General features: G+C 50.0%; 1 protein-coding gene across 12 annotated transcripts in view; it reads left to right on the top strand.

Moving 5' to 3' along the window:
* The window catches only part of KTN1 (kinectin 1), a 74,237-nt gene extending 69,335 nt beyond the window's left edge, over positions 1 to 4,902 (top strand). For 6 of the 12 annotated variants that reach the window (XM_058844389.1, XM_058844357.1, XM_058844346.1 and 3 more), the window contains 2 exons: positions 3,396 to 3,515; positions 4,429 to 4,901. In XM_058844389.1, the coding sequence (XP_058700372.1) occupies positions 3,396 to 3,500 (105 nt within the window). In that variant the 3' untranslated portion in view covers positions 3,501 to 3,515; positions 4,429 to 4,901. Of the gene's footprint in view, positions 1 to 3,395; positions 3,516 to 4,428 lie in introns of all 12 variants that reach the window. The other 6 variants (XM_058844432.1, XM_058844380.1, XM_058844371.1 and 3 more) reach the window with 4 other exon arrangements.
* The last annotated feature ends 15,684 nt before the right edge of the window (positions 4,903 to 20,586 follow it).

Here is a 20,586-nt window from a genome sequence, read left to right as displayed (position 1 = left end):
TTTAGCTGCTGAACCTAAGTGGCTTCATCAGCTGCAAGAAGAAGCTCGGGGTCCTCTGAGGAGAGCTGCAGAAAAGCCTTTTTTTTGGTCATTAGCAGGAATGAAATGGCTTTCCCAGGCTAATCAGTCATGGGTGCTGATGGACCCCTGCACTGTGAGACTTGAGATGTGTCAACCCTGGGAGCTGATTCCTGCAGGAAGGGAGAGCTGCTGAGCCCTCCCTGTGTTCCCAGGGTGAGGCCAGGGGTTTGTGGTGCCAGTCAGGTGCTGTGTGTCCCTGTTTGCAGCAGGCTGGAGAAAAGCTCCCCTGAAGCCATTGCCCAGCTCTCTCTGTGCTTGTCCCTGTGGTGCATGGGGACAGTGATGCCATCAGCCCTGGCATTCCTGGCTGGTGGCTCTGCTCAGGCCTCCTGAGCTGGGCTGGCAGGAGATGTGTCCTGTGGTGCCCCAAACCCACTCCTTTGCCTTAATTCTCACAAAACCCCTCTGGCTCTCACATTGCTCTGCTCTTACTGCAAATGGTGGAGCCCAGGTTTCTGCCAGAATATCTATGGCTTTATTCTAAAGAGGAGTGTGGAAAAACAGTCCTAATAAACCTGCAATTAAGCTTTCATTAGTAAAAATACATTAATTGTCTAAGCAGCGCTCTTGACAGGTAGCCATTGGCAGAGGCTGGAATTAGAACATTATCTTTTCTCCAAGCCTTTTCTGCTGCCTTTTTTATTTTTCCTCTTTTTGAGGGGAGAAAAGGAATCTGTCTCCCCAGAAGCCTAAAAACCCAGCTGAAAATAGCTCTGAGATCAAAAAAGAAAGTCTTCCAGCCACTTCCACCTAGCAACAGTGCCTCTTTTTTTTTTTTTAAAACTAAGGACCTGAAAACACATGCTCGAAAATGAACATATTTGTTCCTTCTGGGTGCTGGAACCAACCCACAAAATTGAGAAATGATACATGCATAAACCCTCAAACACAACTCAGAGTGTTTTCTTTAGACTCCTTTTCTTTCTATTTAAAAATAGACCATTTGGGGTTTCTAATCAGCTGCTTTGTCACTTAGGGGACCAGCTGATGACTAAAGGGGGCTTTTTAGTGTGCTTTAAGGAAGTCATTTATATTCAGCAGCTTGCTTAGGCACTGAGCTTATTTTGAGGCTTATGTGAAATCTAATGTGCTTTTCCCCCCAAATCTCAGTGCAGAGCACTCCATCACTGGAAACTGGGAATGCCATATGTGTGAAACAGCAGAGGGGAATCTGTGCAGGTTCAGCTCCTGCTTTAGCTGCTGGGTCTGAAATCACAGGGGCTTCCCCACTACCATCCTCTTCCTCTCTTCATCCTCATGTCCCAAAGAAGTGGAGTCATAGAATTCTGGAATGGTTTGGGTTGGAAGGGACCTTAAGGACCATCCAGTTCCACCTGCCATGGGCAGGGACACCTTCCACTAGCCCAGGTTACTCCAAGCCCTGTCCAACCTGGCCTGGAACACTTCCAGGGATCCAGGGGCAGCCCCAGCTTCTCTGGGTAACGTGTGCCAGGGCTCCCCATCTTCACAGGGGAGGATTTTTTCTGTATATTTGACCTAAATTTCCCCTCTTTTCCCCTGAGTCACAGAGAGCACAGGCCTGGGGCTCAGCAGTGGCTGTGTAAGGCAGCTGTGCACTCCTGGGTTAGCAGGAGCTGCAGGAGGTCTGTGCTGAGCCCAAATCCATTGGGATTTAGTCAGGATTGGCCCCAGGAGGATTGGGGATGTCTGTAATTCATGAGTGAACACTGCCTGAGATTAGTGAGGTCACAAAACAGAAGGGAGATGCAGTAAATGAGGGAGGAGCTGTTCCCAGAGAGGGAACTAGGCTGGGAGTGGGCTGGAGGACTCGTTCCTTGCTCCTGCTGGTTCTGTGCTGCTGCCCAGGCAGCCTCACTGCTGGTCAGTGCTGGATTAATTAATCTACTGGGCTGCTAATTGCCTTTGCCTTTCCACTTCCATCAGTCTGTATGAGACTGCTAAGCCAAGTCTCAGCCTTGACAGACCTGATTTTCTACTTTAATAAGGGTAAAACAGGTTAAGGCTACCTTAATACAGATCCCAATGGCTTTTTTTACAGTAGAAAAATGTTTACCAGTTGCACAGGAGTAAGAGCTTTGCTGTAGATTTTGTTCTCTTGTCTGAGCTCAGAGTCGTTCCTGTAATGGTGCAGGTGCTTGAGTTTGATTTACTGCTCATTCTGCATTTCCAGCCAAATGGGAGCAGGGAAAATGGCCCTCTCTGAACTCCCTCTAATTTCCCTGGAGCTCTGGGGAGAGATTTTCACCCACATTATGCATCAGTCTCGTTCTGTGGGTAACACCAGCGTGGGGCTGACGGATGCTGAGCGCCTGCAAACCCCTCTGTGCTCCTGTGCAGGATTTGGTACTTCTGCACTGCTGACACCATGGCAGAGTTGCTTATTTTTAGCTGTTAAATTTCAAGGAAAAGCTCTCCTGCAGGTGATCTGCATGTCTGTGCTCTGAGCTGAATAAGGAAGGTGTGTGTTAGATGTGGAGTGCTCTGTGTGTCTCCGGAGGAGTTAATCAATAAAGGCAATAAAACAGGGATTACACAGCACTGTTAGCCCAGCAAGGCTGACAGGCAGGAGGGGGAGAGTCCATCTTCAGCTGTGACACTTCCTGATTAATAAACTGTCGGATTCCTAGGGAAAAAAAAAAAAAGGCATTTATTTAAACACAAGCACAGCATTTTCATTTCATCACAGGAAACTTTTTAGCTTGTGGCAGCTTTCATTTTCCCTTTTCTCTGTGTTTTCTGGTGCTTGGACTGCTTTGTGAAGCCCTCATCCAAGTCCAGGTGTTGCTGGCAAGTGGGAATTTCCCAGGGCTTTGGAGGAGAGGGTGAATCCATGGGATGGCTGTGGCTCTCCAGGCAGCTGTTCCAAATGCTGTTTCACAGCTGGAGCTGCTTTGGGCTGGGGTATTGGGCACTGCTGAGGACACCACACCACAAATCCTCAGTCACACCCAGGCCTTGGTGGTCCAGGAGTTTTGCTGTGGGGCCAGAAGTCGTCCCTGTGTTACAAACCACGTCTGTGGGGGATTCAACCAGGCTGGTGGGGGAAATAACCTTTGAAATTGGATCAGCTGTGGATATCAGCACAATTCCTGGAAGCAGGGAATGCTGGAGTTCCAGGCAGGGAGGGTAGGAGTTGGGTGTGCAGGTGATTCCTGGAACAGGAAAGAACTCCTTGACTTTGAACCTTTCCTCCATAAACCCTCTGACTGACAAGAATTGTTCCCATCTGCACCATGGGTTGTAATTTTATACAGAGGATCTAATTCTGGGCTTTCTTGGTAATTAGATTGTAAATGAGTTTTTAATGATTTCCTTTTTTTTCCTTCTTCCAGGAATTGAGTGATAAAAGGCGAAATGTGGCGGTGAATCTTACCCAGGATGTGGGTCATCTCAAGAAGCTGCTCATGTCAATAAGCCAAATGCTGTCAAAGGGATGAGGACACTACAGCCAGGTGGGTGTGGACAGTGGCCCCCCAGTTCAGCTGTTGGGAAGGTCACTGGTGTGTCCTGGTGGGACTTTGTTCAAATTAACAAGTCTCCTGTCAGAATATGAGATTTTTTAGAATCAAATCACAGAATCAGTGAATTATTAAGGTTGGAAAAGCTTTCCAATACTGAGTCCAGCCATTCCCCCATATCTGCCAAGGCCAACACTGACCTTGACCCCAGGCTCGACATCCACATCCAGGCTTTTAAATCCAGGGATGGAGATTCCATCACTGTCCCTGATAATACTTTCAGTGAAGAATCTTTTCCTAATACTGATCCAAATTCCACATGCAAATCACAAAAAGCTTTTGGTAGGCACTGGATTTGTTCCTCTCTGGGTGAACACGAGAATTACCTGAGACTGATCTCTTCATCCAGTCACAGACACGTGGACAAGGCTTCAATTTGAGTACACAGCCAGCTTGGAAACCTGGACCTTTGTGCTGATAAAGTTAAATGACCCAGAGTTAGCTGAAGGCTGGATGAGCTCAGGACACTGAACCTTTTAAGGAAGCTGATGCAGATTTGGGTCTGAATTTGTCTTGGGAGGCAGCACTGAACAAGGAGTGTCAGAGCTCCCTTTCATCTGCTGAGGATGGGGACTTGTTGCATTCCTGATTCAGGTGCTTTTCATGCTCCTGCCTCTGTAACTGGGGGCCAGCAGAGCTGCTGGAGGGCACCTGGGTGCTCAGGTGGGAGGGAGGTGCTGCTGCACCTTGGCCTCTGCCCTGGGAGGCTGTTCCTGCTCAGCCTCCACCACCCAGGCTCCTTCCCCTGGGCTTCCTGGTGAGCTGGCACCGAGGAAATGCAGGTGGGGGCTTGGCTTTTCCCTTGGGAGGTTGCTCCTCTGACCTGTGATTTGTGTTTCTCTTGCAGAGTGAAGTCACGGGGGAATCGTTCATTTGAGGATAGCAGAAGGCATTGTATTATATTTTGCCAAATTAAAGCCTTATTTATGTTTTCACCCTTTCTACTTCGTCAGAAACACTGAACAGAGTTTTGTCTTTTCTAATCCTTGTTAGACTACTGATTTAAAGAAGAAAACCAACTCTCTAGACACCTCCAGAGTTTAGTTTTGTAATAAAAACAAACCTGTTTGGATAATTAGACCTTTACATTCCTGGAGAGACAGTAAACACATAATCTTTTATCTTATTTTGCTCAATAAAACTTGTTCAGAAAACTCCAACGTGGTAAAGTCACCGATGGGAAATGACATTTTAATACTGATGTTGTACACTGTTTTACTTAATTACATTTTTGGGATTAGCTGCCTCTGACTTCAACCTCAAGTAAACAAACACTCCTTTTTTTTTTTTTTTTTTTTTTTTTTGGTTGCTAATGTAATCAGTTTTTGTAATGGTGTCAGCAAATAAAGGGATGCTATTATTCAAGGTGTTCCTGCTCTTTTCTTTCAAGTGAATTTGGATGACTCAGGTGAGGTTTCCACCTCTCCCCTCCCCGAAATGAGCATCAGGCTACACCCACTGTGTTTGTTTTTGGGCAGAGGAGGAGGCGCCAGCAAACTGGGGAGAGTTGGCAACTCCAGAGTGAGTTTTTGTTCTAAAGAAAAAAGGTATTGGGGTTTTAAAAAATACAAGGAAACCCCATCAGAGTGCCATGTAAATTGTGGTTCTGTGTCATGTGTTTGGGAAGGATCAGGGAGTGCCAGAGGGAGGAACAGCTGGAACCCCTGGATGTGGCAAAGCCAGGGGTGAGCAGAGTGTGTCCATTTGCCCCAGATCCACCCCCTGCATGGGAGTCTGGGGTGGAAGGAGCTCTGGGAGAGGGTTTGGATGCTCTGTTACCTTCTGCTTTGTTGGGAACAAGTGTGGGGAGGGTCTTTGAGGGGACAGGGATTCTCCTGGGGGCGTGGGGAGATCAGGTGTCCCCTCCTGTGCATCTTGGAGGAGCCTCTCATTCCTGTGGGATTCTGCAGTGGGCAAGGTGAGGGGTTGGTTTGGTTTTTTAGAACATTTGAGGATGTGATTATCTGAGGGCAGGCAATAAAACAGGGGTCAGTTGTTAATTGGGGGTTAATTGCAGAGGTGAAGCAGATCAAACTGCTCACCCTGAGCTGTTCACACTCCCCTCTGTGCTGGTTTCTAGTTAACATTTGGCCTTCACCAGGCAGGAGGTAAAGAAGCCTCTTCCTTACATGATTCCAGTGATCTGGATCGTGCCAAGTCCTGCTGGGAGCTGTGAAATAGCTCAGAAGAGGCAGAAAAAACTGGAAAATGTGGTTTTCTCAAAGCAGGAGCTACCCCTGGGCTCCAGCTGTGACCACTAAAGAGTTGTGTTCCATGGAGATGTTATTCCAGGGAGTTAAAACCCAAATGCCATTAGCTTGACTCCTGTAGGTGTTTGATGGAGAAAGACACCCCTGCAACTGCAGATCCAAGGAAAACCTGAACCCTGGAGGCTCTCCACGCTTGCCCAGGTTGGGCTCAGAGGCTCTAGCAGGTGTCTAAACACCTATTTTTGGGGTCTGAGTGGCAGTTTAATGGATCCCTGCGGGTTTGACTGGTTTAAAATGATTTAAGAACATAATCCAGGAGCTCCAGTGATGAAGGTTTGGGCTGGGGGTGTCCCTGTGGCTCTGATTCTTTCCTGTCCCTGAGGCAAGTCCTCTTGGCCACCCATGCTAGAAAGCTCCTCTGAAGCATCATCCCAGTGGGAACTGGGCTCTGCAGGTAAAGTGATGTCCTTTTCTCCTTAAAAAGGTGGTTTTGCAAATGCTGGAGGTGCCTCATCCAATAAATAATTGCTTTTGGAATAGACAGCAGTGCCTGGAGAGGCTCTGGATGCAGCCCTTGGAGCCTGGCTGTGTCTCCAGGCTCTTGACTTTGTGTGGGCTGTGAGCTGCAGAGGCTGCAGTGCTCAGTTGAAAAGGGGAGGGATTTGCAGCATCATCCCCTTTCTCTCTTGGCAGGAATTCTCCCTGGAGAGGACGGGAGATCTTTTCGTTTCGAAATTTAAGCGCGGGGTTTAATTCCGCTGCAGGGGATGCACAGAGGTGTTAAGGGCAGCTGTGGAAAGATCCCCTGGAAATGTGAGCTGAGCAAAGCCTGATCCCCTCTCTGAAGGGTGAGGGGAGGTCAGGCTGGTTCCCCAGGAGCACTGGGAAGAGGAAGGATGCAGTTTCACCTCCCTGTCCTCTCCAATTTGGAAAGCTTTGCCTCCCCGGTTTGCTCGCTAAGAAATCCCTCCTGCTCTGAGCATCTGCTGGGAGAAAATGGGATGAGGAAAAAAAATAAATGGAAAAGTGTGGGAAGCTGATTGATCAGTGCAAAGGCAGAGCTGGTTCTCGGTGTGTTCCCAGGACCGGGAGCCTCTGGATCTCTCCAGCCCGGCCAGAGGAGCTGTGGGAGGCAGGAGAGGCAGGATGGTGTCTGCCTGCGCTAGAGGGAGACAATACCTAATGGATACAGGGATGCTTTTCTTGGAAAAAAGCCCAAAGTGGGATGTTTGGATGCTGGCAGACGGATGATTTTTTATTTTTTCTTGTATTTATTTGTTTTTTCGGAGGTGATTTGTGCTGGCAGAACCCGCGCCGTGCGATGCTGGGCCGGGTGCTCCCCGTGAGCTGCTCCCTGTGGAGCCCGGCCTGTACCAGTTTCAGTTCATCATCATCCATGGAAATGGGAATGGCAGGTGCAGGGGAAGGCTCTGAGCTGTCTCCCTGAAGTCGTGCTGCCTCTCCTGAGTCCCCCAGCACAGCCCTCCCACCCTTTCCTGGCTCTATCCAACACTGGAGCATCAGGTTGTTTACCCGGGAGCTGCTGCTGGGTTTTCTCAGGCACTGACTCACTCAGCTATTTATTCCTGCCATTAAAAAAGGAAAGCTCGTGCAGCTTTAATTCAACCCCAAATAATTCAGCTGATTTCGCCATAAAATCCCTCTGCAATGACACAGCTCCGTGTTCCCCCAGGGGTCCCGGTGTCCCCCTTGCTCCCTGTGTGACCTTGGCTTTCTCCTGCAGCTCTCTCAGGGCTGTTTGAAGTTTGGTGGTCACCAAGGATCTTGCCAGGCTGCTTTTGGCAGGGCTTTTTGTTCTGGGGGGCTCTTCTGTGGCTCCTGGTGGAAGCTGAGTGAGGGGAGCTTCTGCTCCCTGAGTGGGAATTCCTAAGGGAGCATCCAGAAGGTGAAAACCACCATATTTCTGCCAGACTTCAAGGTTAAACATCATCTTCCAGCAAAAACTCTCCTCCATGGGCCCAGACTGTGCTTCTGCCCTGGCTGGAGAGGAAAGGCTTTGGGGAGAAAGCCTCTGGTGATGCAATGGGATGTAAAGTCTCCAAAAGCTTTAAAAAAAAATTGGAGATGATTGCTACTTTTCCAGCATTCAGGCTTTTTCTCACAGCCTGGAAATCTGTTCTGCTCTCACAAATTCCCGTGGATCCCCTGTCAGCCCTGGCTGGGCAGTGGATGTGGGGGCACCAATGGGCAAGAGGTGCTCCCTGGAGGGAAATTTAACCAAATATCTTCACAGAGGGTGTCTTCTCTCCCAGACTTGCTTAAAATAAGGCAGGACTAATTCCCAAAGGGACAGATTTTTCTGGGAGCTCGGCCTGTCAGAGGGGCAGGATTAGAGCCCAAGAGGAGGCTCCTCTGGAGCTTCATCTGGATATTTTCTCTGTGAGACTGCCAAAGCAAACAGATCAGGAACAGTCTTGAGGAGCTTCCCAAGTCTGTATGAATGCCCAGAAGTGCAGGAGAACCCATGGCAATGCCAGGACTCGCTCAGCTGCTCACTGTGGGAGGTCACCTGTGGTGTGTCCCCTTGCAATCCCCACCTCTCCTCGCGCCGGGACACGGGGACCTCCCAAAGGTTTCATTTCTGTTTGAATTTCCATATTTCTGTTTTTCCAAGGGCATGTCTGGGAGGGTGCTGAGGTGGCTGCTGGAAGTGCCCCTGTTCTGATGTCCCCTGTGCTCGGGATGGCTGCGAGTTCTGCTCTCAGCTCGTGCATCCACGGCACAACCCGCACGTGGCTCCTTGGTGGCTGTTTGCAGCTTCCTGTGGGGATGCTTCTATTTTTGGAGTGGTTGCACCTAAAAATACATCTTCAGGCTCCTGGGGAAGCTGGCTCTGCATCACTGAGGAGCTAATTAAACTGGGGGAAACACAGGCCCTCGAGCAGGGCTTATTCCATGTTGCTGAAAATGTCGTGGGTTTGTTTTTAACCCGGTTTTTGGAGAGATTTGTGTTCCTCTTGAGCTGCATGGGCAAAGGTCCTGAGGTTTGTCCTTCCTCTGTGGGAAGGGCAGGTTTGCACTTGGGTGTTTGGGCATTAATGCTTTTTTTTTGGTGCAGCTGTGACCCCCCCAGACCCTGAACATCAGCCTCAGCCCCACTGTGACCACCCTGAGCAGCCCCTCAGTGGAGAAGGGATGGGGGCTTGGAAAACAGCTCTAAATTTCACACTTCAGTACATTTCTGTGCATTTCTGGAGATTGGGGTTAATATCCAGCTCAGATGTGCTGAGGGCTTCCAGTGATCTCGAGCTTGGCCATCAGCAATTCTTTCTATTAAAAAAAACCACTGTCAAATGTGGCTGTGGGTCCTGTTTGTGTCACTGTGCCACGAGAGGATGGAGACTCTGAAGGTTCATGGCCTTTGTGATGTTCTCACAGGACTTAAAACACCCCTCACCACCTCAACCAGGTTCAAAGCAGAGAAAAAAAAGATCCTGAGACCATTTCAGAGCTCATTTTCAGAGCCAGAGTGTTCCTGCAGCACATCAAGGCTGCCCAGGGCCATCCTGGAAGAACCTGATCTCTTGCTTAAGCAAATGGGCTCATCCTAATCCAACCTTATTGAAAACAACCTGAGCTGCACCAGGCTCGGGATTCTTTAAAATCAATAAATATTTCAGGAGCAGAGGGAGCTGGTCTGGATCATCAATGCTGGTCCTGGCTGGTCATTATTAATTCAATGCTTGCAGTTGTAAATTGGCTGAGGAAGCACAAGGGCTGAAATTTTAAGTGCTGCTTGCCCCCACATGGCTGAGATGATTTGCTGGGTCTTCAGTGACTCAGAATGGGGCCCCCAGCCTTCACCCAGGTGTTAAATACAGCAAAAAGCAGTTGTTTTGCACGTGCCTCAGTCTGTGTCCTTGGTCCCTGGGTGTATGAAGCTGTGACAGCAGGACTTGGGCTCCCAAACAATCAGTTGTGCTTTCTAGGATGTCTGTCCTAAATCTCCTGCTTTTGGGGCCCTGTGGTGGAGTGAAAACCTTGGATTAAGGAGATTCCAAGATGATGGCTGCCCTGGCAGAGTGGGATCAGCCCCTGTTCCCAACCCAACGAGGCATTTTGTTACCCAGCTGAAACAAAGAGAAACTGATACCTCTGTCCTCTCAAAGGGCTCCTGAAACCTGATGAGGAAAACCAGCAAGAGCAACCTGTTTGTTGGTGTGAGTGAGAACACAGCTGCTCTCCTGAGAATAAGTGTTTGTAGGGAAAAGGCCTGAAAATGGGACACTCAGAGAACAGGAACTTCTCTAAATATCATGGAATCACAGCATGGTTTGGGTTAGAAGGGACATTAAAAATTGTCCAGTTCTACCCCCTGCCATGGCAGGGACACCTTCCACTATCCCAGGTTGCTCCAAGCCCTGTCCAACCTGACCTTGGACACTTCCAGGGATCCAGGAGCAGCCACAGCTTCTCTGGGCACCCTGTGCCAGGGCCTCAGCACCCTCACAGGGAAGAATTCCTTCCCAATATCTGATCTCTATGTATTTTATATATTATGTATTTTTATTTGTATAATAGAATGTAAATGTGACCTCCCCTCTCCTTGCTGGGGAGGAGCAGCTGGGCTCTGTGCTGATTTTGGGGGGATGTGGGGTTGTTTGGGGCTCTGCAGCCGTGTCCCCATGTGGCAGAGTGCTCTAGGTCTGGCCCTCTGCCCTCTTGGGAATCTTTTGAAGAGCTTTGCAGCACAGGGTGTATTTATTTTAAATGCACATAGACGTGATGCTGCTGGGCTGGGGGGCTGTACAGGCAGAAACACAAACTCTCCCCAAGTTTTCTTTGCCCTGGGATTCCTGTTCTTGCTGGTCAGGGTGAGTTTATTGCCAATCTCGTGGTACTTGCTGGGTGAATCTCTCTCTGCAGGGCCCTTCTGGAAGCTGAGGCAATTTCACCCCCTAAAGCTGGGTAAAGGGTGAATCCTGTGGGGACTAAGAGCAGGAGAGGATCCCCCAACAGTGCATGTTTAGCATCTCTTGTGCCAATAATGGGGCTCTGATCCCATGCAAACATCATGTCCATATGTTACATGTATATTTCTATTATATTTCTATTTTTGTGTGTGTGTTTCACCACTAAAGGGAGGAGTTCTATGGTTCCAGGCCAGCTTGGGCAGGGCTTGGAGCAACCTGGGATAGTGGAAGGTCCCCCTGCCCATGGCAGGTCTGGAATGAGATGATCTTTAACCAACCCAAACCATTCTGTGACTTTAAGTCCTAATTTGCAGTTAAATCTTGCCTAAGGATGGTCAAATCCAAGCATAAATTTTTTCCCCTCACCTTTTGCTTAAAATCCATGTTCCAGGCTCATCTTTTGCTAACTAAATCCACCTTTCAGCATTAGCCTTTGCCATCATCCTGGTTCCCCAGGCCCTGCAGCTGACAATAAGCTGCTGTAACAGCAACCAGCATTAACACAAGGGCTACTCTTAATTACAGGAGCTGCTGTTTATCTCCCCAGCTCTGTTTGCTGCTGACAAAAGCCCGCTCAGGAGGGGGGTCTCTTGTTAATAAGCTGCATGTGCACCCCAGCAGTGATATATTGATGTATTTTTAATAAATATTCTCCTTTAAAGGGCCACATATGTATTCTGGGCTAATCCTCTCATTACAAGATCGCGGGGCGGCTCAGGGGTCGGTGAGAGTGTGCCTGGCAAAGCTGGATTTCCTATTCATGGCTGGTGCCTCAGATCTTGTACTTCCTGAAGGGGAGAGATGATGAGAGTAATAACGGCTCGCTGTGCTAATTATTGTCATCCTTGAAGTTTAGAGGATGGAGGTGCATCGCCTCAATTAAGAAAAACGGGGAGCGATAACCCGATAATAGAGAAGCCTTTCATTAATCAGCCCCGCTGGAAATGGGAGGCTCTGCTGAGGCTTCTCCCTGTCCACCACCACCAAATGCCTCTGTTAGGATGGGATGATAGGGAGGGAAATGGGGATTAAAGGTCAGGATGGTGGCAAAGGCTTGTTCTTGGCAGGAACCCTCCCAGCGAGGGCTTCGCTCTGTGCCTGGTGGGTGCAGGGACCACATCCTTTCGCTGCCTAAACTGGAGCAAACCTGGAGTTAGTGGGATGGAAAGGCACATTTAAGTGGGATGGAAAGGCACATTTAAGCCTTCCTCTCTGCTGTTTACCTTGCTCTCCCACTCAGGTAGCAGGGGCTTTAATTTTGTTAAAATCCGATTAAAATATTCCGTTACAATTTGCTCAGCTCTGCGTAACGGTGGCTCTGTGTACACTGGGCATCTCAGGAAAGGGAGAAAGGGCTCAGATTAAAGCAGCTAAGCCTGCACAGGCCAACAACCACACAGGCTTTGAACTGCTGCATCCTGCTTTCACTCAGTGTTTTCCACTCACTTATGTCTTCTCTACTTTCATCCTTTTTCTCCCATGAAAAAGCCTCCTTTTATGTGAAACCTCCGAGTCTTTTCTTCTGCTGACTGGGGAGATTGAGGCATCCTGGAGGTAGAGAGGCTTTTAAATCAGGCTGGTACTTTGCAGGATAAAGCATTCCTGGCTCTCTAACAGTGGTTTTCCTTCCCCTGGTGTCTCTGGACAGATCCCATGTGCAGGTTGATAAATCAGCACCACAAATGCACAATTTTTTCCCTCTGTCTCCCCAGACTGGAGTGCAGACACTTAGTGAAGAGCACCCTATTTAATTTCCTGAAATATTTACCCATTGCATGGAGCAATGGCAGGGCTGGTGTGTGTCCCTGACACTTTGAAGAGGCTTTGGATGGTTCACATCTCTTCCTACTTGGGTTTAGACTCCTCAGCTACCAGACATGGGAGCAAGTGGTGGAGGCAGCCTTGGCTTTGCAGGAGCTTTCTGCCTGCAGGGAGTTGCAAGATGGGACAAGCATCAGCCTGGAAGGGAATTCATGGAGGTGTGAGCTGTCCCTCACCACTCTCCCAAGGCAGGAGTGAGGAGTGGAACCCCTGGGAGAGGTGTGATGCTTCCTTTTGCCTTCTCCCAGCTGTTTTAGTGAGGGGATAGAGGTTTTCCTCATCATCAGCTGGGGATGCATCCCATGGGGAGCCTGTCTTGGGGGATGTTGCAGCATCCCCACCTCCACAGAGCTCGTTTTGGGGATGGGGACAGGCTGCCACTCATGAGCAGGGCTGTCCCCATCATCCTCTTGGCTTGGGATGCTGTTGAGGGGAAAACCCTGGGTGGGGAAACAGGGTTTGTATCTGCTGTCTGCACCCAAGGGTGCTGCTGTCGGGTGCCAGAGGTGCTCTGAGAGCATTTTCTCCACCACTGCTGGCTCAGGGGGGCACACACATCCTGCAGGGACGGGCTTTTGGCAGCGCTCCGGGTTGGTTTTTAATTTTTTTCCTTCCTCTCAGCAGCAGGGAGGGAGCCTGGAGGGGAAGGATTGCCTCCTGTTCTTTGCTGAGGATGCTCAGCACTGGGGTAGGAGGTGACGATGGAAATGACTCATCTGTCTAGCGGGTCCCTTCTCCTCAGCGCTGCTCCCACGCGGGAAGGAGATGCTTCTCCTCCTTCCTCGGCAGGGGAACAATGGAGCTGTCGGAGCTGTTCCCTCTGCAGCCCGGTGCCTTCAGAGATGCCTTCAGGGCCAGCAGGTTGGAATGCTGGGGTGGCACCGTGGCCCTCCAGTGCCTCACACACCTCTCAGCCCCGGGGGATTTGCGGTTTTGTGCGTCACCCAAGGGAAAACAAAAGGGTGTTTGAGCAGGATAAGGACGAAAGCTCTCTGAGCCCTCTCCAGCTGCTGCCAGCCCAGGGGCTGGGCAGGGTGTAGTGATGCTCTCCAGCTGCTGGTGGTCTGCAGCACGGGATATCCCGAGCCATGTGTGCTTTCCATGTGTTTAAGAACCATCCATGAGCTTATCCTGTCCCTGCTGGAGCTCTCTTAACCGTGGTGTCCCGAGGTGAGGAGATCCACTGGTTAAACACCCACGCTGTAGGGATCCACTGTTAAATCCTGCTGGCCCTGTGCTGGCAGCCCCAAACGTGAACAAAGCTCTTAAAGCCCGCAGGATTTGTTCCATAAATTCCTGGCGTGTTTCAGCAGCTCCTGGGAACTGATTTCATATTTTGTACAAATGTTTCCCTGGCCCCTGTGAGCAGAAGGCGAGCGAGCGGCTCGTGCAGCAGCTGTTGGTGTCACAGCTGATTTTAGCCCAAATTTGGCAGCTCTAAGCTCAGAGCCTGCCCAAAGGCTTCAGCTTCTCCATCCCTCCCAGCAGCAGGGTTTGATTTTTCCATGGGTTCACACACCAAAACAAGTCCCAGGAGTTTGAAGCAAGTTGTCAGCAGCAGCTTCAGCCCCTCCTCAGGGCTCCTGTGTGCTGCTCCAATCAGCTGTCCCAGAGGTCACAGGAGCTGGGTGAAGCAGCAAAGCCTGGATGCTTTCCACAAGCTGTGGGAGAGCCCCTCAAAGGTCTGGGTGTGGGGAGAGGTGCAATGAGAAGGGTGATCACAGCTGAGCCAGAGCTGCTGGGCCTTGGGAGAAGCTGTTTCTCCATGTTTCTCCATGTCTGAATTCCCAGCCAGTGCCACTGGTGGCTCCTGCCCTCCTCAGCGTCTGCTGCAGCATCCAGGCAGCTTTTTGGCTCCGGGACTTTGCCAGTGACATTTTGGGATTAGAGAGAAACTCCCATTGGTGAACATGGTCCATCAGCACCGTGAGAGCATGGGCCACAGTGATCTGCTCCCCACATCCATCCCTCATCCATCCATCCATCCATGGATTCCATCCATCCATCCATCATCCATCCATCCATCCATCATCCATCCATCCATCCATCCCTCATCCATCCATCCATCCATCCATCCATCATCCATCATCCATCCATCCATCCCTCATCCATCCATCCATCCATCCATCCATCCATCCATCCATCCATCCATCATCCATCCATCCATCCATCCCTCATCCATCCATCCATCCATCCATCCATCCATCCATCCATCCATCCATCATCCATCCATCATCCATCCATCCATCATCCATCATCCATCCATCATCCATCCATCATCCATCCATCCATCCATCCATCCATCCATCCATCCATCCATCCATCCATCATCCATCCATCCATCCATCATCCATCATCCATCCATCCATCCATCCATCCATCCATCCATCCATCCATCCATCCATCCATCATCCATCCATCCATCCATCCATCCATCCATCCATCCATCCATCCGTCATCCATCCATCCATCCATCATCCATCCATCCATCCATCCATCCATCCATCCATCCATCCATCCACTCATTCCACAGCCCCGGTACCCTCTGGCCTTTAGGGCAGTGTTGTTCTAGGAAAGGTGAGCTCCAATATTAATCTCCAGATTAATTTTTTGGCGGGCTATTTATAAATCGTGGCTCCAGCTCAAAAGCCTATTGTGGTAAAGAGTAGCCTGCCTGTGTGGCATCCCTGAATAGGAGGGGTGTTATCCCGTCCCCATGACAACGAGCATTTGAATTAAGAGCCGTCTACTCGGAACAATTTGCCGTCACACGGTTGGGAGGAAACACTTTGAAACCCTTGTAGTTCTTTTCAATAGGCTTGATTGTAACCGTCTCCCAAACTTAATCATCAACAGGAATCTGCCACAGATAATTACTCTGCTTTGCATTTTCTGCCCCGCACGTGACCGGCACAGCCCTGGGACTGCTCGCCCTGAGCTCCTTCTCCTCCTGGAGGAGGTTGGGTCAGGGAGTTTTTGGAGGTTGGATGAGGGAGTTTTTGGAGGTTGGATGAGGGAATTTTTGGAGGTTGGATGAGGGAGTTTTTGGAGGTTGGATGAAGGAATTTTTGGAGGTTGGATGAGGGAATTTTTGGAGGTTGGATGAGGAAAGCTGGTGACTGTAAAATCTGGGCAGTTTGGGCAGTGGCCGCAGCGCTCAGGGATGGATGGTTTGGATGGGGAGAGGCTGAGCCCTGCTCCAAGGTGATGTCTGTGGAGTGACCACGGGATGTTTGGGGCTTTCCTTCCCTGGAAATATCCAACCCCCTGCCACCTTTCCTTGACCATGCAGAGACATGAAAGAGGGGTTTAAAACAGATCCTGGTGCTTTTCCTGATTGTAGGATTTGAAGGACAGCTGGGTACTGACTGTGCTGCTCAGTGCCTGGAGCCAGCCCCGGCTGCTCCAACATCAGCAAGAGGAATAGAAATTGAATATTTAAAACATAAATACGTCCTTTTGCAGGTTTTGTTTTAATTTTGGGGTGGCTTTGGGGTTTGTTTGAGGTTTATTTCGCTACTCAGTTTGTATTATCCAGGTGAGGACGAGGCTCATTTTGCATCCCACCTGCAGGATGCTCCCAGCAGGACACAGCATCCCTGAGTGCAGCGCTCTTCCCCCAGCCCCGGTGCGGAACTGGGAGCACTGGTGTGGAGCTGGCTCAGCCGAGGGGCTCCCGGCAGCGGCTCCTTGTCCCGAATGAATGGGATTTGCATTGTGCAAGAGCAGGTGGCAATGGCCTCATTTGCAATTTCTGTGCCTGCCACATGTCCCTGCAGCGGCAGGTTGTAACAGCAGGTGAAAAGAGACGGGGCCCGGCTGGCAGGACAAAAAGAAACAGGCTTGAAAGGGCCTCCTACACCTTCAAAATCTGCTTGGGTGGATACAACATCCCCTTGCTTTCCCTCCCCTGGCCAGCGCGGATGAAGCAGCCGGGACTCAGCAGGTCAATAAAGCAATTTGCACCCTCGTACGGGGCCATCCATCAAGTGACACGATTACATCTCCACGGGTTCCAGGGTATAATGTAAATTATGTCACAGTGATAGAAGTATCTGAGGATTCATTTCTTCTGCCTCTGGAAATACCTTGCCCCTCCCTGCACTTACAGGAGTCAAGGGTAGCATTATCCCATGCTAACAGTATTTCTGTTTAATATTATTGTTTGAGTAAGGAATATTCGTGGCTCGTTTTGCCTTTAGAAGGGAAACCCTGATGGTTTTTCAGCTGGATGAGAGCTGGGCTGTGTGTCAGCAAGGTGAGCATCCTGCCCAAAACTGCCACATCCTGTCCCTGCCTGCAACTGCTGTGAGATTTCCCTGGGTTGTCATAGAATCATAGAATGGTTTGGGTTGGAAGGGACCATTAAAGTCCAAACCCCATGACAGCTCTAGAGCAAATCTGTGTCCAGCAGAGGAGTTGGCAGGGAATTTAGTCCCTACTAATTCAGAGAGCTTTTATCCTTGCTAAAAGGATGTTGGTGCCTCCTCTCTCCTCTGTTTTTTGATCTCAGTTCCCAGAAAACCTGCTCCTGGGTTATATCTCACCCACACACCTGGGTTACTCACCCTGACAGGATCAAGGAATTTACAGAAATTCCCTTCCAGAAAGGTCCTGACGCCCTGACAGGTCCATGTCATCCATCCATCCATCCATCCATCCATCCATCCATCCATCCATCCATCCATCCATCCATCCATCCATCATCCATCCATCATCCATCATCCATCCATCCATCCATCATCCATCCATCCATCCATCATCCATCCATCATCCATCATCCATCCATCCATCCATCATCCATCCATCCATCCATCCATCCATCCATCCATCCATCCATCCATCATCCATCCATCCATCCATCCATCCATCCATCCATCCATCCATCCGTCCGTCCGTCCATCCATCCATCCATCCATCCATCATCCATCATCCATCATCCATCCATCCATCCATCCATCATCCATCATCCATCCATCATCCATCATCCATCCATCCATCATCCATCAACCATCCATCATCCATCCATCATCCATCATCCATCATCCATCATCCATCCATCCATCATCCATCCATCATCCATCATCCATCCATCATCCATCCATCCATCCATCATCCATCCATCCATCATCCATCCATCCATCCATCCATCCATCCATCCATCCATCCATCCATCCATCCATCATCCATCATCCATCCATCCATCATCCATCCATCCATCCATCCATCCATCCATCCATCCATCCATCCATCATCCATCATCCATCCATCCATCCATCCATCCATCCATCCATCCATCCATCATCCATCATCCATCATCCATCCATCCATCCAGCCAGCCATCCATCCATCCCCAGCTCAGCTGAGTGTACTGGCTTGTAGGGCATTGGTTGGGTGACTCTTTGCTTCCATCAGGTCTGGAGTAATCACAAGTTTTATATTTTATGTTCTTGGCTCTTTTCGTAGAATTATTGAATGGTTTGTGTTGGAAAGACCTTAAAGATCATCCAGTTCCAACCTCCTGCCCTGGGCAGGGACACCTTCCACTGTCCCAGGTTGCTCCAAGCCCTGTCCAACCTGGCCTGGAACACTTCCAGGGATCCAGGGGCAGCCACAGCTTCTCTGGGCAACCTTTAATCTTCTTCTGCCCGTACTTTCTTCCTGAGCTGGGGAAAGGGCTCAGAACCACGTGGCAAAAGATTTGGGGATGGGACATCCGTGGCTTCTTCTGGCTGAGCAGGTTGGTGTCCCCATGCCCATGGGAAGGAGCTGGTCTTGGGATGACCCTGCTGGTACCCAGTGAGTGGTTCTGGGTGTTGCCAGTGCTCCTGAAGGTACATCCATCCTCATGTTCTTCCAGCCCTCCTGATGAGGAGGAGTGCAGCCAGATGAGCCAGCTCCTTCCTGTGTGTGTATTTTTGGGTGAGAAGGGGCAGGGGAAGTCTCTTCCCCCTCCCTAGAGCAGCATGTGGGACTGGAAGGAGGTTGTTTAAAACCACTGGGAAATATCAGGCCCACAAATCCTTCCATGGTTTCACCTGTAGGGGGGACTAGAGATGGTTTTGGCTGGGGGAGAGGGGTCAGAACCGTGGCTCTGTGCTATCCCCACATGGGAACTGCCTCCTCCTGCTGCCCTGTGCTGCCCAGCAGGGATAGCACGGAGTGCCAGGCAGCAGGAGCAGGGGAAGCCCAGCAGCTCAGCCTCGGGCCAGGAGGCTGCTATGCAATTAAAAGATTTTTCCAGTGAGAGGCTTAATTAACTCTGGATTTCTAGGGCTGTACTCACATGTGGGTGTTCTGCAGCCAGGCCTTTCTGTTGGGTGAGCTGGAATTTTGCCCTGGCTGCAAGAAATTCCTCATGGGGCTTGTTTGGGTCACAGCACCTGGTGGTGGTTCTGGGCTGGCTGGGGAGATACAAACCCTGTGAATGAAGCAATTCCATGGGGAGAAGGTGAATGCAATGGAAGTGCAGTATTTTAGGGACTTGAAAACCCCAAACCACCAGTGATGGTGATCCCACCAGCCTCTGGACAACCTGAACCAGTTGCTAGCATAAAGGAAGAGCTTGGATTGAGCCCTGGCTGTCCTATCCATCTCCTGTCAAGCCTTTACTAAATATTTCCTTCACTCTTCGTCCTTCATGACTTTAGACAGCAAACCTCAGCCCTGCACTTGGTTGGAAGGTGTCTGGTGGAAGGAAATGGATGTTGGGTTGGCTGTGGCAGCCTAACAGTAAAAAAACTGGTGGGAAGACTTGGGGTGATAAAAACATTTCTGTTATTTTCACTTAAGGCACTGACATGGCTTTTCCTGCCCATCCTGCTCTCCAGGCTAGTTGGGAGACCACCTGAAGGAAGACTTCAGCCTCTTCAACCTGAGACAATTTTGAGTTATTAGGGCCACAAAGCTGCTCCTGGAAACACGAGGCTCTCACTTTCACAGCATCCAATATTTTTAACAGGCTCAACTGAAAACAAACCCCCTTTTCCCCTCCAGAGTTGTTTTGTGGCACTGCAGGATTTTATTTTTTTTTAATTTATTTTTTTGGAGGGGGGGTTGAAACAGATATCCTTGGGAAGAGCTGTAACCCACTGACCTAGAGGGGATGCAGTAACATCCATGGAGCACCCTGCTGTGGGAAGGAGTGAACTGGGGTCAGCAGCCTGTTATTTTCCAACCCCTCTGCAGCTGATAAGGAAAAGGAAGTTGGTGTTTGTGTCCCTGGGACAGCCTCGTTAAATAGGAAAACAACAAATGGAAAAAGAACATGTTTCCAATGGAACCCCACTTTCCTGAAGCCACAAAACACCAGCTCGGGCTGCCTCTCCTGCCATGCAAGAGCGAGTGCTGCCCATCTGCTTTGTAGGGATGTGGGTTTTTCCTGGTGAACAGCCTCACCATGTGTTCTGGGAGCACCCCAGTTTTCAGCTAAATGTGCTTAAATCTCTTTTTTTGTTGGCTTTTTGTGGTACCAGCTATAAGCTGTAATGAGTTTAATGGGGTTCCCAGCTCATTGTTTGCTCTTCCCTCCATCCCCCAAGCCTTGGGCAGCTCCTCCAGCTCCTCCTTCCTGCATCAAACTCTGTCATCACCTGCAAGAGTGCTGCTCATGAGGGATGGTGTGTGCTTCAGTCACTCTGGATTTACCCTACAGTGACTGAAAATCGACACTAAACTCCAGTCCCTGCAGCTGAAAAAACTTCCTTTGCTCTTAAAATCACAGAATCCCAGAATGGTTTGGGTTGGAAGGGACCTTAAAGCTCATCCAGTCCCACCCCTGCCATGGGCAGGGACACCTTCCACTATCCCAGGCTGCTCCAAGCCCTGTCCAACCTGGCCTTGAACACTTCCAGGGATCCAGGGGCAGCCACAGCTTCTCTGGGCATCCTCACCCTCGGAGGGAAGAATTCCTTCCCAATCTCCCATCCATCCCTGCCCTCTGGCACTGGGAGCCATTCCCTGTGTCCTGTCCCTCCATCCCTTGTCTCCAACCCCTCTCCATCTCTCCTTGAACCCCTTCAGGCACTGGAGATGCTCTGA

Source organism: Poecile atricapillus, chromosome 1 (genome assembly GCF_030490865.1).
Source record: "Poecile atricapillus isolate bPoeAtr1 chromosome 1, bPoeAtr1.hap1, whole genome shotgun sequence".
In the NCBI taxonomy this organism is placed as follows: Eukaryota; Metazoa; Chordata; class Aves; order Passeriformes; family Paridae; genus Poecile; species Poecile atricapillus.
Note: the sequence above shows the minus strand (reverse complement) of the source record. Positions and strands in the feature narration are given on the sequence as shown.